Below are 19,356 nucleotides of genomic sequence, written 5' to 3'. Positions count from 1 at the left end.
CATACACCAATAGACAAATTGATTACTTTTTGTGTACATTGTGATATACAATATCACACTTTTTTCTTATTATATTGTATTTTATTTTCATATAAATAAAATGTTTATTTTTTCAAACGAGTTTTTACACTCTTTCAAATGTATACATTTGTTAAGCCCAGTCAATTCAACGTCTACGAACATTATGAGTATAAGTTTCGACAAAAGTGGTTGAGAAAAAATAAAGCTTTAAACCCCCATTCTATGAGACACCAATCTCATCTTGATTGTTGCCCAACTAAAAGTGAGGACAAGTTGCAAGTATGGAAGTCAATGTGGTTATCTACATTCTAGGAGGCTCCCAACGTATTTATTCTTTATGCAGATATAAATAAGAAGAAAGACTTGGGGAGCATGCACAACTGAATTGCATTTATTAAGTTCCTACAAACCCACTATATTAATGCTCTTCAAGCTATTGAATAGCCTAGTGTCTTGTATCTTGAATCGGCGAGTGTCGTGATCTTAACCTCCCTTCATCATCAGCTCCATCTTGCGGGGTTTCTTCACATAATACTACGACAATATCATTGTAGGATAACCATAATCATGAATCAGTGGTGGATTGCGATTATCTCCTTTATACATGATAAATCGTGGATAATCTCTTCATGCATTGTGGACTGCAGTCCTTAAACATCAAACACATGTATACAAGTAGGCACCGATTGAGATGTAATGTTAATGTAGGGCTTGTAAATGGCAAGGATATTGTATAAGAGTGTGAGACATACAAAAATACCCCGTATGTGACATGTGCATGGTAAGATTATAGAGGTGAAGGAATTTACAATCTGTATAAATTGATAATTGGTCCCCACCTTATGGTCCAATTTGTGTCCCTAGGTATGCAAATTAAGTGTCTCAAGAACATTTTAGAATTTCTCATCCCACGAATGCATTAGTCATTCTCCCATTTCTATGTATAGCATCCCTTTAAATAGCTGAGCCCTATTTTCCCATCTTCATCTCCTTAACTTTAAAATGACGACTACTACTACAATGCCTTACACATGTAACTTTTGTATGTAGACTTGAAAAATGAAAAAAGTGGATAGTATTGCCTACATATATTTTTCTTTATGCTGAGTAGGCACCACATAAGATTAAAAAAAAAAGATAAAACATTGTGTCATTGCAAGACCCATCATTTTGGTCTTGGCTTTAAGTAATCCAAGAAAAATAAACCTATAACTACCTTAACTTAAGTTGTCTAATCGAATAAGAGTGAATCTCGATTACAAAGAAATGCTGCATTTACTTAACATCATGGTATCAAGTACCAAACACCCACTACTCCTGTCGTTAATCCATCTAAACTATGAATTTCATCGTTTCAATCTGACGAAAGGTGAAGCACACTTTTGGAAAGATTAAGGTAGAGGGTCTACCACTTTACCTAATATTTGAAGGCGTTTATGATTTAGGGTTTTTTTTTATTGATTCTTCTACCTTAGAGATTTTTATTAATTAGAAGAATTGGAATGGTCCAAAGAATCCATTACAATTGGAAGGGAGTATTGTATTATAAGTGAGGAACAAACTATAAATTTCCCTATGATTTATCATATATCTATGACTGTTGCAATTGATACAACACCCAAGAAGAAAGAGTATCTGAAAGTGAAAATTAGAAAAGCTCCGACAAGTAACAAAGAGCAACATCTTCAAACTTCAATTACTGATCACTTTTTCATTCCTTTGATAGCGAAGAGGAATAAACTTGTGGGGCCTAATATTGAGAGATTATACAGCCTCATGAGTTATCAGTTATATTTCCTTGTCCTCTCCAAAAGGATTTGACGATAAAATCTTTGCTTGAACTATAGCCTGGATGTAAGTGAAAGATCATGGACACGAGTATATGTAATTCTCGCAGTAGTACAATTGTACAAAGTTGTTCCAATAGAAACTAGATGGAGAAATTCTTTAGCAGCAAGTAATAATATTTTTAGTTTCTCTGTTGTTGAATATTTTCTTTCACAGTTCCACCAAAGCACCAATCCCTTTAACTCTATATATAAATTTAAAACCACTCACATCATAGCAGTAGAAATCAAACCCTTTGTTTTCTATAAAAAATCAAACCCCAATATCATATATCGTCATTCACAACTCAACAAAAAATCATTGGTAGACACTAAATAGAGCACCAACAACCTATAGTTAGAATTGTAAATAAGTTGGATCAGATCAGATGGTAAAATTATACCTCCTTTTATTTTGATAAATTGAATTGAATAAAAAAAGTCAATCTATTGGTGATGGAATACTATATATTATGTATTATTTATATTATATCATCAAGTATTTTTTTTATTATGGCTCAGTTTGGAAAGAGTATAAATACAAATATGTAGAATGCAAGACCTATATATTTTGTATTATTTTATATGTATTTGCACTGTATATATTTGTATTTGTACTCTTTCCAAACTGAGCCTACAATCCAAATCAATCTGATTCAAATCAAATATTCAGTCAAATTCTCAAATATCATTAAAAAATGATGAATTCTTATAAAGTCAAATCAAATATAATTTTTTTATTGAATTGGATTGGATATACCTTTCACCAATTTCTATTCGGTCAATTTGTTACGCTTTCTATAGCGGGGCAATCAACAGGTCTAGGCTTCATTCAAGCAATTGTGGAAAACCAAGCGTACAACCACATTACATAATCTTTTCATGCAAACTGCAAAGGCTTACTCTTCCTCTCAAAGTTACAAGGACACATCTCTCACAACCCTTAACCACTTTTATGTAATTAGGGTTGTCAATGGGTCGGGTCAGACCCGATGGGCCTAGACCGATTAGACCAGTTCTGGTTCTATAACTTGTCTTGATGGGTCACTTTTGGGTCTTAAAAAATTTCTCAATTACTATCAGGTCGGAACCATGTCCATCTTGTCCTGAACCAATTTGGACCTAACTTGACCCTATAGACCCTATATGTTATGGGCCCGCGCGTAGGATCCCGTCACGGGTCGGTCCACGGTACGAAGCCCTGCTTCCCCTTGCGCCTTCCCTTGCTTGCAGACCCGATTACGGAAACGGAATGGGTGATTTGTCCAAGAGACCACCCGAACTCTCCTTTGGGGTGATTTGTCCAAGAGACCACCCGAACTCTCCTCACTCTTTTCTTGGCTGGAAAACTGAATAATGTTTTATTTCAATTCGTAGCTCCTTAAATAGGAGATTACAGAAGGAAATTCCTAATTAAACTCAAACTCCAACTTGAACTCAAACTCCTAATTACCTACTCCTAATGGTAACTCACTCTTACTTAAGATAAGATAAGGATAAGATTAGATAAAGATAAGGGATAAGGGATAAGGTAAGCTGGTGGCGAGTTGGCATATTCAGATAAGGATGGGCCCACCCCTATGAGCTGTCGCGTGGGCCCCGCCCTGCTGCTGCAACCGGGTGCATGCGCGCGGCCCATGGTGCCTTGCCGCGCGTGCGGGCGCGCAGTGCTGCTGCAGTGCAGTGCAGGCGCGCGGCTCATGGTATCGCTGCCTTGCGGCGCCGGCGTGTGCGCGGTGCGTGCTGCCGTGCGGTGCGCACTACTGCCTGGCGGTGCGTGTCGCGCGCCATGGTGCCGCTGCCGTGTGGTGTCGGCCGTGTGCGTGCAGCGCCTTGTCGGGCGGTATGTGCCGCGTGCTGCCAGCCTGCTATGCGGCGCTGCCGGGCGGTGCGTGCCGCTAGGCGGCCCGCTGTGTGTGCTGCTGCCTATGGCTGTGCCGCCGTGCGTTGCCGGGTGGTGTGTTCATAACATCACACCCCTCCCAGACTACGAGCTTGTCCCCAAGCTCGAATTGGGTGTCGAAACACCCTCAAGGGAATCCTGGGTGGCTTTGCCCTCCTGGATCGGGTTCCCATGGAGGGGGTTCATCCTCATCTTCCTCTTGTTTCACCAGGAGGCAGAAAAGTCTCTTGCACCTGTGCCCTGCCGAGTAGGGTTCATCGCAATTAAAACATTGCCCCCTCGCCCTACGTTCTGCCATCTCAGCCCTTGACAAGTGCTTGATAGGAGGTGTACCGCCGTTGCTCCCCACACTGGATGTTGATATGGAATTGGTGCTCGTCTGTGGCTTCCGTTCTGGGCTGGCTGCTGGATATGAGGCCATTCCGAGTGGTTCCCTGTTGTCTGCTAGTGAAGACCCTCCTCCAGTAGGCTTCGGGTTTGTCCAAGCCACTGCTGGGCATCCCCTGCTGAACGGCCCTCGACTGATCTGTAGTTTGCGTTCGAAGGCTCGGGCTAAATTCATTGCCGTGACCAGGTTAGGTGGGCTCTGCATCTCTACATCAACTCTCAGGGATTCGGCTAGACCCGCTGTGAACATATCAACCTGCTGGTCCGGTCGTACTGAAGAGGCCCTGGCGAGAAGGGTCTGGAACTCCCGCTGATACTCTGCTACGGTACTGGTCTGCTTGAGATTAATGAGTTCCCCCAAAGGGTTGTTTGTTAGTGGGGGTCCAAACCGAAGGAGGCAGTACGACTTGAACTGTCCCCAACTAAGACCTGGTTCCTCCTGCTCCACTCGGTAGAACCAGAGCTGCGCTTCTTCGGTCAGATGGAACGCGGCCAAGCTGACCTTGTCCTTGTCATCAGTGCGCTGGTTGCGGAAGAACTGTTCGCAGCGGTGCAACCATCCCAGTGGGTCTCCCGCGTCGTTGTAGGATGGAAATTCCAGCCGACTGTACTTTGGAATAACAGCGGCTGTTGGGGCAGCGGTCTGCTGTTCGCTGGACGTCTCCGCCCTGTCCGGTCGATGGCTGTTGGTGGTGGCGGTTCCCTCCGAGCTTCTTTCGTTGTTGGAGAGAAATGCTTCCAGAAGGCGTCGCAGCTCCCGGACATCATTCTTGACCTCACGCACTTCCAAGCAGGTTTCGGCGAGCCTATGCTCTAGCTCGTGGACCCTGGAAGTCAGCGGCTCCTGTTCCCCCATGACGGTAGGCTCTGATACCAAGATGTTATGGGCCCGCGCGTAGGATCCCGTCACGGGTTGGTCCACGGTACGAAGCCCTGCTTCCCCTTGCGCCTTCCCTTGCTTGCAGACCCGATTACGGAAACGGAATGAGTGATTTGTCCAAGAGACCACCCGAACTCTCCTTTGGGGTGATTTGTCCAAGAGACCACCCGAACTCTCCTCACTCTTTTCTTGGCTGGAAAACTGAATAATGTTTTATTTCAATTCGTAGCTCCTTAAATAGGAGATTACAGAAGGAAATTCCTAATTAAACTCAAACTCCAACTTGAACTCAAACTCCTAATTACCTACTCCTAATGGTAACTCACTCTTACTTAAGATAAGATAAGGATAAGATTAGATAAAGATAAGGGATAAGGGATAAGGTAAGCTGGTGGCGAGTTGGCATATTCAGATAAGGATGGGCCCACCCCTATGAGCTGTCGCGTGGGCCCCGCCCTGCTGCTGCTACCGGGTGCATGCGCGCGGCCCATGGTGCCCTGCCGCGCGTGCGGGCGCGCAGTGCTGCTGCAGCGCAGTGCAGGCGCGCGGCTCATGGTATCGCTGCCTTGTGGCGCCGGCGTGTGCGCGGTGCGTGCTGCCGTGCGGTGCGCGCTGCTGCCTGGCGGTGCGTGTCGCGCGCCATGGTGCCGCTGCCGTGTGGTGTCGGCCGTGTGCGTGCAGCGCCCTGTCGGGCGGTATGTGCCGCGTGCTGCCAGCCTGCTATGCGGCGCTGCCGGGCGGTGCGTGCCGCTAAGCGGCCCGCTGTGTGTGCTGCTGCCTATGGCTGTGCCGCCGTGCGTTGCCGGGTGGTGTGTTCATAACACTATATATATACACATACACACACATCATATATGTGATATGCCATATTCAAATAAGAAGGGGCTAAAAGTGTCATTTTGGTGGGGTTTCCTTCAAAACCTAACCGAAATGCTACCCCCAACCCCCTAAATGGCTAAACCTTTTTATTTCTGAGGAGTGAAGAGTTTAAAGACTAGTCTTTCACTCTTTCTCTTCTCAGTTCTCATTTGAAATCAAAACTTGAAAGAGCCAAAGAGGAAATTTTCTGGTGAGTGGTGACTCAGTGACTTTGGTTTGGTTCATGACGTCCGTTTGGAGAGTGGAGGCTGGAGGCACATCAACCATCACACAACACTACCATTGTTCATCCGTCCAGTGACTGGTTGTCTGTCCATCCATCAAGGTGTCAACAGTAACACCCTTTGTCATGTAAGATTAATGATTTATTCAATGTTTGAAGTCTTGAGCACCCACTGCCAGAAAAACACTTCCCATCCACCAGCCTCCACCACCACCACCACCACTACTCAGTAGCCACTACTAGACAATTAGTCCTCCATTTAAATATTATTTTGAAACATGAAATCTTCCTCCATTTGAATATTTTGATATTTTTATTGCAATTTAGGTTTTTATAGTGTTTTAATTGCACTTTTAGCAAGGGTTACTAGCATGCATAATCGAGTCCATCGAGTTGGACCCGATTGTCCCAAGAACTGATCAATTTGGTTCTAGGTCCAAAATTACAGACCTATAGGGTCTGATTCGGTTCCAAGACCGGTTCTACCTAGTTCCAACCTAAAATTGACCCATTGACAACCCTATATGTAATATTCAACCACTAACAAATTGGAAAAATTATCAAATGGATCACAATATTTTTAATGCTTTTGAAACAAAAGGAGATAGTGGTGACGTCTTAGTTTTGGTTGATGATATATATTAATTATATTTCACCATGTTAAAACTTTAATGCATCACTTGTATTAGATTCATTGGTTTATTGATTTATTTAGAGTTATGGCCTATGGGTATATTTTGGTTGATGATAGAGATTAATTATATTTCACCATGTTAAAACTCTAACACATCACTTGTATTAAATTCATTGGTTTATTGATTTATTTAGGGTTATGGCGTATGGGTATATCCTTCAACAAATTAAATCATTGGTAAGGTCCACTGGTGGTCATAGCGAAGACTTTGAATCAAATCCCGTGCACCTAGGCTGGGGGGAGTAAGTTGATCAATTGGGTAATTGACCATTTTCCCATATTCAAACATGAATATAATGTAATGATTCTTATGGAAAGATTATTTTCCAGATAATATTGACCCACATTTATTTTCAGTATAAATACAGACCAATGTAAAACTCCACCCTCGTCCATATTTCCAGGCATTTGTTTTAAGTGTAAGGCTTACATTGAAAACCTCTCCATTGGCTGAATTTTCCTTCAACAATTGATGCAAATAATATCTCAATCTTATCAATGTACTTTTACTTCAATTATCACATTTAAAAATGTTATAACGATTATAAAATTTTAAACCCATCAGCATTGAACTCCATTTTTACATTGATAGAATTTACACAAAAAAACAAACACAAACTAACTGAATAAGTTGAAACCTAAACAAATAATGGCATTGCAATTTTCCTTAGATAATATTGCTAGGGAATCATTTGCCCAAGTAAACATGTTACTGGGATATGAGATTGGGCTTATAAGGTATTCGTACCACTCTCACAATCTTTTACAACCATGCATTGGTAATATCTCTATATTATTTACTTATATGTTTTTTTATTGGTAGATATTCCTAATTCAATACTGCAAGGGATTGTGATTTCCCCGGGTACCGGTAAACGAACGTGTTCGGCTCCAGTCATCGCATTATGCATTTGAACACCGTTTGAACATTACGAGAGAATGACACGTGTTCCTAAATGCATGTGCATGCTATACTTGTGCGATGATGGTAAATGAACGTTTAGCACGAACGTCATTAGCTATCCCTCCATTCAAAACGATTTTCCCTTTTCCCTTCCCTTCTTTCCCACGTCTCTCTACCCAAATCGAGCTCACTGAACCCCTGTTTGCTCTCCTCTCCAACTAGCGAAGACAAAAGGCATCATCGGCGATCCTTCCTCCACCGGCGACTGGCAGACGTTTAGCACGAATGTCGTTAGCTATCCCTCGATTCAAAACGATTTTCCCTTATCCCTTCCCCTCTTTCCCACATCTCTCTACCCAAATCAAGCTCACCGAACCCCTGTTCTTCTCTCCTCTTCAATTGGTGAAGACAAAAGGCATCATCGGCGGTCCTTCCTCCATCGGCAACCGGTGACAGAACGCAAGTAAACCTTCCTTTTTCCTTTCTTCTCAAAACATAGTCTTCTCCCATGAAAAGCTGCCCGACCCTTACTGTTGATGGCAGCGATATTCCGTTGTCGACTAATCATTGGGCGACTAATGGTAAATCTTGGGTAATACCTCCTTCCTTTTGCTTCCCCAACAATAAATCTAAGCTACCTCACTGTTATTGTGCGTGTGAGGGAGAATGCTTGCAAAAAACATGTCGTTTAGAATATTCTTAAGAGTTTTACCTATATAGCAGTGACATTGCAAATAAGTAGGGTGCAGAGCAATAAATGCAAATAAGTGAGTTTTACCTCACTTGTGTGGATGCTTACCTTAGTTGGTGTTCTTCAACTCTAACCATTAGACCTACATCTCATTAATCCACTTCGATTATATCAACTTTATGTTTTTTATTAATAAATGCAAGATAGTGTTATTCCACCTAAAAAAAAACAAATTCTGCATCAATTTACATTTTCTTTAGATACTTATCAATAAAAGGGACTCTCTTATGTGATGTGATAACATTAGCATATAATTGATTAAATTTTGATGTGTAGAATAGGAAATGGATGGTATCCCCCACTCCATGCGAAAACTGGACTTTGACTTGGATGAAGACATAGGTGGACTACCAAACTCTTCACTCAACACCACCTATGATTCAAATGAGGTAACACCTTCTTTTTACATAAATGAACCATCCAAACCCAATGATGATTTGCTTACATCTAAAGAAAATACAAACATACAAAACAAACTTAAGGAAAAGTTAAGACTCATTCTTCAAAAGTGGACCCCAAAGATTGGCATGACAATTCCAACGATAGAGGAAGCGTATGAGTTTTATAACACATATGCTGGAAAGGTGGGATTCAGTATTCGGAAAGCAAGTATGGTAGTGTGAAAATGATCTAACAAAGTAAAATAAGGCAAGTTTTGTTGCTCTAGATAAGGAAAGCGTAAAGCAAATAGATGTTTGAATGCTAAGATTCTCTGGCCAAAAACAAGATGTGGTTGTATGGAAACTATGACAATAAGTCATTCGAAGGATGGTTATCCTGTCATTGGTTTCAATGAGACTCATAATCATATGATTGTGACCCCTACCAAATCACACATGTTGAGATCACAAAGAATGATTAGTGACATACAAGGTTTTCAAGCTAAAATGGCAAATGATGCGGGAATAGCTCTAAAAGCAGTTATGGAGCTAATGGCAAGGGAAGCTGGTGGTCGTGAAAATGTTGGGTTCACTTCTGTAGATTTAAAAAATTATTTGCATTCATACCAAACTAGGAATATGGAGAAGGGGGAGGCATGTGGTATTTTGCAATATTTTGAAGACAAGCAATTACAGAATCCATCATTTGTCTATACAATACAACTTGACCAAGTTGAGCTAGTTACAAATTTATTTTGGGCAGATGCACAAATGATAGTGGATTATGCTCATTTTGGTGATGTGGTAAGTTTTGACACTACATATAGAACAAACAAGGAGAACAGATCACTTGTAATTTTCGTGGGAGTGAATAATTATAGGCAGGCAATAATTTTTGGTGTTGCATTATTATATGATGAAACTACAGCTTCATTTGAATGGTTATTTGAGGTGTTTCTTAAAACAATGGGTGGAAAACCACCGCAGACAATTCTCACCGATGATGATGTAGCTATGGCAAAAGCAATTAGTTTGGTGCTACCTCAATCACATCATCAGTTATGTGTTTGGCACATGTTCCAGAGTGTTTCAAAACACCTTAGCGGTGTATTTGAGAAGTTCAAATCATTTTCGCAAGACTTTAGAGATTGTGTGTATGATTATGATGATGTTGATGAATTTGAAAATGCATGGAAGAACATGATTGATAAATACACACTTCAAGAGAATGAATGGTTATAAAAATTGTATAGTAAAAGGCACAAATGTGCATTAGTATTTGGGCGTCAGACATTTTCTGCCGGTATGAGCACAACACAGAGGAGCGAGAGTCTGAATAGCTGTCTTAAAAAATATGTCAATATTAAGTATGACCTATCAAGGTTCCTTGACACTTCGAAAGGGTAGTTGTTGATAGGAGATATGAAGAGTTGAAAGCCGAATTTGCAGTAATACAAAGCACTCCATTCATGGCAGCAAATATGACAATTTTAGATTTTGCTTCTCGTGTGTATACCCCACCCATTTTTTCCATGTTCCAAAATGAGGTATTGCAACAATTAAATTGTAGGATCAAAGAAGATTGTGTTGTGTCTGAAACAACAACTGAATATACAGTTGGCTTGTATGGTGTGAAACGTCGATACAAGGTGACTTTTGATTCAAGTAGCAATTCAATCAGTTGCACCTGTAAGAACTTTGAGTTTGTTGGATTCTTATGCAAACAATGTTTGAAAATACTTGATTATAGATGCGTGGAAGTCTTGCCCTCGTGCCATGTTTTGAGAAGGTGGACTATTAATGCAAAAAAACCCCAAGAATGAAGCATTACATGGGCATATGGATGAAGCTACAAGAATGGCAACACAGAAGAAATAGCTACTTCATTTGTTTACACAAATAGTTAATCAAGCTGCACCTAGTCATGATGCTTACAAAATGGCTATGCAAGTAGGAGAAAATCTCGTAGAAGATGTGTCAAGGTGTATAAAGCAAATAACTACTGGTCAATTATCTGTAGAATTTGATGGCATTGTAGTTGAAGGTTTTTCTTACATAGATCTTGATGGCACATAAGTTAAAACTAATGACACAAATTTCAACTTATGGCATACAAGTTGTAAAGGATATCAATTGCAGTACAAATTCTAGTTCGATGAGAGATGGGCTTCAAAGGCATGTGAAAGGATTTAAGCACAAGGCTTCCAAGGTGCACTCTTTAAAAAATCCAAAAAATGCCTTAAAGAAAGCGATAGCCAAGAGAATGAGATCAAAGAAGGGTTAATCCATTGAGAAATGCACTACACAAGTATTTTCTAAATTATATAATTTGATTTTTTAGAATTTTACTAATTATTGGTTATTACTATTTTAGGCATGTAGACATGGAGGGAATTTGAATCATATGGCCAATAAGAATATGACAAAAGAACAAGAATCTAATCACTCTATAACATCCAAGTATCAAAGTTCAATTAGGTTAGGCATTAAAGTTCGATATATCTTGCATTGAAACCTTTTTAAGACTCTTATAATACAGGTCCTAAGGTTTTGGGAATCTATTGCAAGTAGAGCTGAATCACATAATGCAATTCCAAACCGAGTTCATGTAAATTAGTTTCTTCAATTATGGTTTTAATACCATCCCTCAAAATGAAAATGTCTCTTCTAATATGTGCTACCTTCTAATATGTGTTATAGGATTGGCAACAGAATCTTAACACCATGCCCTAACCACTCCATTGGCTCATATATAATCATCTTGCTCCATTTGTTAATAATGTTCACATACAAGAAGTGTCGGGAAGCGTGTTTACTGAAACAAAATCCACTAAACCTCAACCAAGTCAGGTGATAAAAATATTCTTCAAAACTATATATATTCCAATCACTTCTTTTTATAAACTTATGAAACACTAATACACTAATGTGCTCATGTAGGAATCATCATGGATTGGACCTTACGAAGTCCAACGACTAAATAGACGAGGGATGTCTTAGGCTAGCACATTGATTATCATTTATTGAAAAGAAATTTTTGTAAACTATAACAAGCACCATTTCTCCACATGGCTTTTCTTTTATTTTTTTCTTAAACCATGGAGTGCTTAGGGCAGCAATAGATCAAAATCTTTATGACCTAAATCAGGAAAATTTTCAATTGAGGTTGCTGGACCCATTGATTCTAAACCATGGATGCCAGACCCACTGATTCTAATTGAGGTTAAAATTTTGACTTAATGAAGTGCAACCATACCTCTTCTTTTATATGCCCTAAATAAGTGAGAATAAGAGTACAATACCTTGGCAGATTTACTTGCATGAATGAAGAATAAAATGCTATTTTTTAAAACATTAATTATTCAACCACGATGGATGTTCCAAGGGCTGAAGCTGAAAATGCCATATCAGGCTTGATATGCTCAATCTTCATGCCGACATGATTTATTATGATTTATCCCATGCCAATTATTCAATCATGATGGCATGTTCCAAGGACTAAAGCTGAACACGCCATATCAGGCTTGATATGCTCAATCTGAAATGAATGAATAAACAATGCCCATTTATATTACAATTTTGAATATTCCTTATATAAAACACCAATCCCTTGATATATAGCCATTTGAAAGTGCTTTTGTGTTTTCTTCTACACTAACAACCTGATATACAACCATGCTGTTAATATGTGCTTATTCAATTGGAGCCTACTAGGTCTACTACCAAACTAGGTCTACTACCAATTCAGCTTCCAACATGATTGAATACATATACATGGTTCAACATATATCAAACTAAAAGCTTAAATACATATAAATGGCTGAATGCCATTTGAGTCCAATGCTCATCCCTAACATAAATACACATATTTCCTGATCATAAATACTAGAGTCTTGGTCAAAATACATTTCTACTGCAAACATAGTTCCTAACTGCTATTTGTTGAACATATACACCACAAGAAACCCAATTATAAAAATAATGAGCAAAACTCGTATCCTCTTCAATTCTTTAGAAAGTAGCTATTGATGATCCTTCGAAGACTCCATTGATTACACACACCTATTCAATTCAAATAATAACCTATTGATCTCTTTAGCGTGAGTTACTGCATGTCCTACATTCATTGATGATGTAGCTTCATCGGAAGTGGTTGTAGGAAATGGCCATTCAAAATAATTGCAAAACGCCACTTTGACTTTCTTTTCCTAAATACATGTGAAGTCAAGTCAATGCATCTAACAATCTCAAAATTTTATTACAAACACATAAAATACACAATTATAATAGTACTTACCATGATTCCGAGACAATTATAAAACAACCTTTGTGGGTTCAAATTTGTCTCCGACATGTGGATTACACATTTCTTTCCACAATCACAAATTCTTGATGGATACTTCAATTTCTTATAAGATGTGCTCTGAGATGTCGATTGAGAACTCATCTCTGCACTAATGTCGAAACCCGTATTAGGTTTAAGGATCATAGATTGTAGATTGTGGATTGTGGATCAAGACCGGACCATAGCAAAACCAAGTCCACATCACAAGTTGTTATATACAGTTACTCAAAACATGAAAAAATCAAGTTGAATATGTTAATACTTTTAATTTCTCATTTCCAAGCGTCTTTTTCATCAAGTTGAATATGTTACTAGAAATTGTTTGCTTTACTAATCTACATCCATTGTATATGTAAAAACTGGTCTCCTAGATCTATCTGTCAAATTTTCCTTCATTTTATTTGTTGATCATCATAAAACTAATAAATAGATTATAGGTAAAGAAATAACAGAAAACTAAAATGGAATCACTTTGATGTTTAACAAGATAAGCAACCAAAACTTCCTAACAATAAATTTATAGTTCTGTGGAGAAATCGAAAACCAAGAGGATTTTCTTTGGTTTCTTATTTTTCTGGTTTCAGGAATTTAGTAGTCTGAAGTCTAGTCTAATAATATGAACTTCCTTTCAAATCGGGAGTGTTAATGATGGGTGATTAGCACTTACTGTGCTCAAATCTTATGTTATGTATGGTTGTATGAGATTGACCACAGAAGTTACAACCACCTGGGGTTGGGTCAAGAGACCCTTTGAGCAGAATAACTACTAAAAGCTTCTATTTAACACAGAGCATTCGAGTTGGTTTTTACAAAAGCGTCTTAAGTATACCAATTGCAGTTTTATGATATGCTGAATTCCATGTACAGGTTTCGGAACGGTGATATTTACTTGTCATTTTCTATCTTACACGCCATGTACAACTCTGTCTTGTGAGTAGTGGGATAAAAATCAAATGTGGCTAAAAAATGATAATCCCTCTTAGATGGACTAGGTTCTGAATATGATAATCAGAAGATGTTGCTTTCGTTGTTCCAAACCAGCATGCATGAATCAGAAATCTTGGATGCAACAATTACAAGAGCTATTCTATGTTAAACTTCCCTCACACACACAATAAATCGAACACATGGCAGGGTTGAGAGAGCCTTTTTCCTCGATGGCAATACGACACACAATAGAGTCACACGCATAATAACAGTGAGGTAGCTTAGATTTATTGTTGGGGAAGCAAAAAGAAGGAGGTATTACCCAAGATTTATCACCGGTCGCCCAAGGATTAGTTGCAGATGAAGTCGTTCGTCGCCGACGGAATATCGCTACCATCAACACTAAGGATCAAACGACTTTTCATGGGAGAATACTATGTTTTGAGAAGCAAAGAAGAAGGAAGGCTTACTTACGTTCTGTTGCCGGTCGCCGGTGGAGGACGGACCGCCGATGATGCCTTTTGTCTTCACTAGTTGGAGAGGAGAACAGAACAGGGGTTCGGTGAGCTCGATTTGGGTAGAGAGACGCGGGAAAGAAGGGAAAGGAAAAGGGAAAATCGTTTTGAATGGAGGAATAGCTAACAACGTTCATGCTGAATGACCGATTACAATCCTCGCACGAGTATATCATGTGCATGCGTTTAGAAACGCGTTTGTTCTCTCGTAATGTTCGAACGCATAAAGCAGAGAGACCGGATTCAGTTAGAGCTAAATCCATTCGAACAGCCATCACTGCCTTACATTGGGAATATCTCCGCATGAAATAAAGCACAGAAATACGGAGATATTCCCGATGAAAGGTTGTAAAAGCTGTTCGAACAGTGTTCGGACGGTCCAAGCTCTCACTGAAGCCGAACTCTAAACGAACGAGGCTGCAGTATTCACACAGGCGTGGTTTCTGCTCGTGTTAAAGGACAGATGGCGCGACTGTGCTATGTTGGGACGATTGTGTTGTGATCGGATCCGGACTCCAAGAAATGAAGCCCTCAACTTAAAAACACGTTAATCGGTGAATTTACCGCCTTTTCGAACTTACTCAGCCAAGCTTCATTGTGGCTTCTGTTAGCCATCGCAATACCGATCATTTCGTTTGCCATCTCTCAACAGGTGCTTAACCGATCAATCAAATTCTCAATTCATGTTTTTAAATTAATTCTCTATCCATATATATTTTTTGTAGTCTATGCATCGTCCAATACATTCTCTCCGTGATTCGTTAAAATTTCCTTCACTTCTCTGTTATTGGATTCTCGTAAGCTTTCTTTCAATTTGATATAGTTTCCACGGTTTGTTTTCTTTCGAGATCTTCCGACAACGATTCTATCCTGAATTTATATTGCACAGAGTTCTCTTGTTTTCTTTCCCCCCCCTCAGTTCATAGGGTTCCCCCTCCCCCTTTATGTTCTTGCAATAGTTGTTTTCTCTTCTGTCATTGTTGGGATTCACGGGTAGTGCGGCATCTTTTAGTTACTTTGTTTAGTATGTTTCTATAGTGAAGCTTATAGGGAACACTGTTTTGATTAGAAAACTCCTATGCTTTTCTGAATTCGTCTTGCTCATCTGGTAAACCACCAAATTTGGTATTTTATAACTGTTATTAATTGCCTAATGTGGTGTTCATAAGCTTTTAGTGTGTCATGATCTTTTTTTTTACCTAAAATTTCAATTGATCAGATTATCAACCATCGAAGGCAATTTATTTCGAGATGGAACCTTTTCCTTACCCTATTTACTTCATTAATCCAGTTAATTGTTTGTTGGGAGTAAAGCTACGGCTTGGTAGGAATATCTGTAGATTAAACTTTAGTTTCTGCTATATCATCCATTGTTAAATGTTTGTTGACCTGTAGTTCATATGCTGCCTATCTAATTTCTCGTACCCAAGTTTTAGAAAGAATGACCAACTTTCTCAGGGCTATACTTATTGTCCATTGGTTCTCTTTCGGATTTCAGTGAATGAAGAGCATTAAGCACTTGCCAAAGGGTGTCCATAGTTCACTGCGCTCAAGTGTCATTCTTTTTGACTTGACAAGGGTTGTGGAAGAATTGATATTTAATAGTTTGGACGCTGGTGCAACAAAGGTAATCCATGTGTGTGTGCAGCTAATATGTATGCATATATAGGGTTATTACCCAATGTTGGTACTGGCTATCAGGGGTTTGAGAGGGATTGACTAGATATGAACCTATCCTCCAGCATTTTTTTTTCGCACAAAGTGGCTGATGAAATTTGAACCTGCATCCTCATGCTCGTCAGCCCATGATTTTACCATTATACCCAGCAGTGGTCCCTAAAAAGGACCATTACCCAATTTTAATCCTGGATTTCCATGATCTTGGGGTGGTGGTGGCAGTGGACTGGATATGGACGCTTGACAATTTTTCTTTTTCAAAAACTGGCCACTATCAGTCTCAAATCCACAGCCCCAAACTTGTCATCCCAAGATGTTACCATTGCATCAAGCAGTTTTCCGTACACCCCAGGATATTATCTATATTTTTATTGTTTTACTTTCACTTTATTTGGATTATCTACAAATAGACTGTTCCATAATTTTCTTTAAACTTATTTTAATAGACATGCCGTCAGTTTTTTTTTTTTTTTTGGGGGGGGGCGGCGGGGGTTGGGGGATGGTTCTGTTTATTTTTATTGACAAATATTCTTTTGACTTGAAAGAAAGCTAGTAGATTTCTGTTCTACTGCAATTTAGAAAAAGAAAAGAACTAGGCTTCGAAGAGAAGGGAAGAGAGAGAGAAGAAAAGAGAGGAGAAAAGGGGTTCGGTTGATAATTCTGTCGCCCCATAAGCTTCATTATATAGTTTAGTTTCCTTACAAGAATAGGAGATAATCTAATCCTACTTAGAGGAAAAAAAGGCAAACTCTAATCCTATCTAGAATAAAACAAATCATAACTAGGATAAGGCCAGCTGGCCCAATTTAAAAATAATTAAAGAAAATAACTAAGTGTGGGTATGGAACCACACACTAGAACCTAAGTGTGGGTATGAAACCTCACACTTGTGGCTACTAACTATTTCTACACTCCCCCTCAAGTTGGGAGTAGATATTTGTCATGCCCAACTTGCGTAAATCTGTCTCCAATTTGATTTTTGTGATTGCTTTGGTGAAGAGATCAGCTAACTGCATGTTTGAGGCAATGTAAGGAAGACACACTTCTTGAGATGCAACTCGCTCTCGGATAAAATGTCTGTCCACCTCGATATGCTTAGTCCTGTCATATTGTATTTGGGTTGTGGGCAATATTAATTGCAGCTTGATTATCGCAATACAATATCAGAGGCTTCTCATAATCAATTTCCAATTCATTAAGTAAGGATCTTAGCCATAACACTTTTACAACACCATTGACCATGGATCTATATTCTGCTTCTATACTAGAGCGAGCAACAACATTTTGTTTCTCGCTTCTTCAAGAAACAAGATTTTCTCCCACAAATGCACAATATCCAAAGGTGGACCTCCTGTCATCAATACATCCAGCCCAATCCGCATCTGTATACACTTCTATTTTCATGTGACTACTATTCTTGAAGAGTATACCTCTCCCTGGACATCTCTTTAAGTAGGTAAAAATCCTCTCTGCAAGGAGGTGGGTGGTCCTAGGAGAATGTATGTATTGGCTAACAACACTGACAGCATAAGAAATATCTGGTCGAGTTAGGCAGAGATAAAGAAGTTTCCCAACCAGCCTTTGGTACATAGCTTTGTCCTCAAGAAGTTCTCCATTTTCTGCACTTATTTTATGGTTAAGCTCAATAGGTGTGTCAACAGGTTTCATTCCTAACTTTCCAGTTTCTTCCAATAAGTCCATAACAACCTTCTTTTAAGAGATAAAAATGCCATGCTTAGATCGAGCTACTTCAATTCCTAGGAAATAGTGCAATTCCCCTAGGTCCTTCACTTCAAATTCCTTGTGAAGATGTTGTTTAAGAGTTTCAATTTCACTAATATCACTTCTGTTATCACAATGTCATCTACATAGACTGCAAATAGAGTCAGGGAAAGAACTGTCTTCTTAAAGAAGTGAGTGTGATTTGACTGAGCCTGTATGTAGCTGAATTTGTCCAAAGCCAGTCTAAACCTATCAAACCATGCTCTCAGAGATTGTTTCAGCCCATACAAAGCCTTCTTCAGAAGGCAAACTTTCTTTCCTGCTTCTATACTATAAAAACCAGGGGTAACTCCATGTATACCTTCTTGTGGAAGTCTCTTTGAGGAAAGCATTCTTAACATCTAGCTGGAATAGTGGCCATGAGAAGTTCGCAGCAATGGATAGTAGGACTCTGATAGTGTTCATCTTTGCAACAGGTGCAAAGGTTTCCACATAGTCTATGCCATAAGTTTGTGTGAATCCCTTTGCAACCAATTTGGCCTTATACCTTTCTATAGTACCATCAACATTATATTTCATAGTAAACACCCACCTGCATCCAACAGGTTTCTTCCTTTCAGGCTGGTTAACTAGTTTCCATGTGTTGTTCTTAACAAGAGCATCCATCTCTGCTTGCATTGCTTCCTTCCATTCAGGTATCAGAAGGGCTTTTTGCACCTTTCTGGGTATAGGAATAGTAGCAATAGATGCTAGGTAAGATATATAGGATTCTGATAGACAATTATAGGAAGGGAACTTGGAGATGCAATGGGCAGTGGATGAGGTACAACGTCGCTTCCCTTTACAAATTGCAATTGGAAGATCAAGGTCATATGACGGTGAGGGCTGAGCATCTTTAATAGTGGGATCAATAGTGGGAGTAGTAGTAGTGTCTGGACCTAGGGTTGTAGAAGATGTTGGAATTGACCGGGATTGTTGTTGAGTACGAAAATCAACCTGCTTCCACCACTTTCTGTGATATACTCTCAACTCTTAGCATTTTTGACAACCCTCTTCACAACTCTCCACCTCAGTAACTGGGACAGATAAAGGAACTTTTGGGGCTGAAACTGAAATCCCTTCCTCACTACTCTCCCCTTGAGGAGAAGCCCTAATAGTAGGGCATATCCTAACAAAAAGTGACATCCATGGACACAAAGCGCTTTCCTGAAACAGGTTCATAACAACAATATCCCTTTTGATTTCGTGCATACCCAAGGAAAATACATTTAGTAGCTTTGGGATCAAACTTGGAATGATGAGGTCCAAGGATTTGAACAAAA

The 19,356-nt window shown here is 39.5% G+C and overlaps 1 protein-coding gene, 1 long non-coding RNA gene and 1 pseudogene across 7 annotated transcripts in view; 2 read left to right on the top strand and 1 right to left on the bottom strand.

The window, feature by feature from the left end:
- Nucleotides 1-7,833: 7,833 nt before the first annotated feature.
- Nucleotides 7,834-10,924, top strand: LOC104606933 (protein FAR1-RELATED SEQUENCE 5-like; annotated as a pseudogene).
- Nucleotides 10,925-12,576: 1,652 nt separating this feature from the next.
- On the bottom strand, nt 12,577-14,767 carry LOC104606811 (uncharacterized). Of its 2 annotated transcripts, none has more exons than XR_736830.3 (4): nt 14,595-14,767; nt 14,443-14,510; nt 13,146-13,302; nt 12,577-13,056 (listed from the first exon to the last, which is right to left on the bottom strand). It is a non-coding gene; the product is annotated as an uncharacterized LOC104606811 (long non-coding RNA). The 2 variants fall into 2 exon arrangements; XR_736829.3 differs by having other exon boundaries at nt 13,146-13,297; nt 14,595-14,763.
- A 357-nt stretch (nt 14,768-15,124) lies between these two features.
- The window catches only part of MLH3 (MUTL protein homolog 3), a 71,842-nt gene continuing 67,610 nt past the window's right edge, over nt 15,125-19,356 (top strand). For all 5 annotated transcript variants that reach the window (XR_016077452.1, XM_088889940.1, XM_019199367.2 and 2 more), the window contains exons 1-2: nt 15,125-15,287; nt 16,134-16,262. Coding sequence is in view for 4 of the 5 variants with exons in the window: in XM_088889940.1 (XP_088746066.1) it covers nt 16,137-16,262 (126 nt within the window). In the remaining variant the exon portion in view is untranslated. The remainder of the gene's footprint in view (nt 15,288-16,133; nt 16,263-19,356) is intronic.

This window comes from Nelumbo nucifera, chromosome 6 (genome assembly GCF_055504915.1).
Source record: "Nelumbo nucifera cultivar China Antique chromosome 6, China Antique-T2T, whole genome shotgun sequence".
Lineage (NCBI taxonomy): Eukaryota > Viridiplantae > Streptophyta > Magnoliopsida > Proteales > Nelumbonaceae > Nelumbo > Nelumbo nucifera.
Note: the sequence above shows the minus strand (reverse complement) of the source record. Positions and strands in the feature narration are given on the sequence as shown.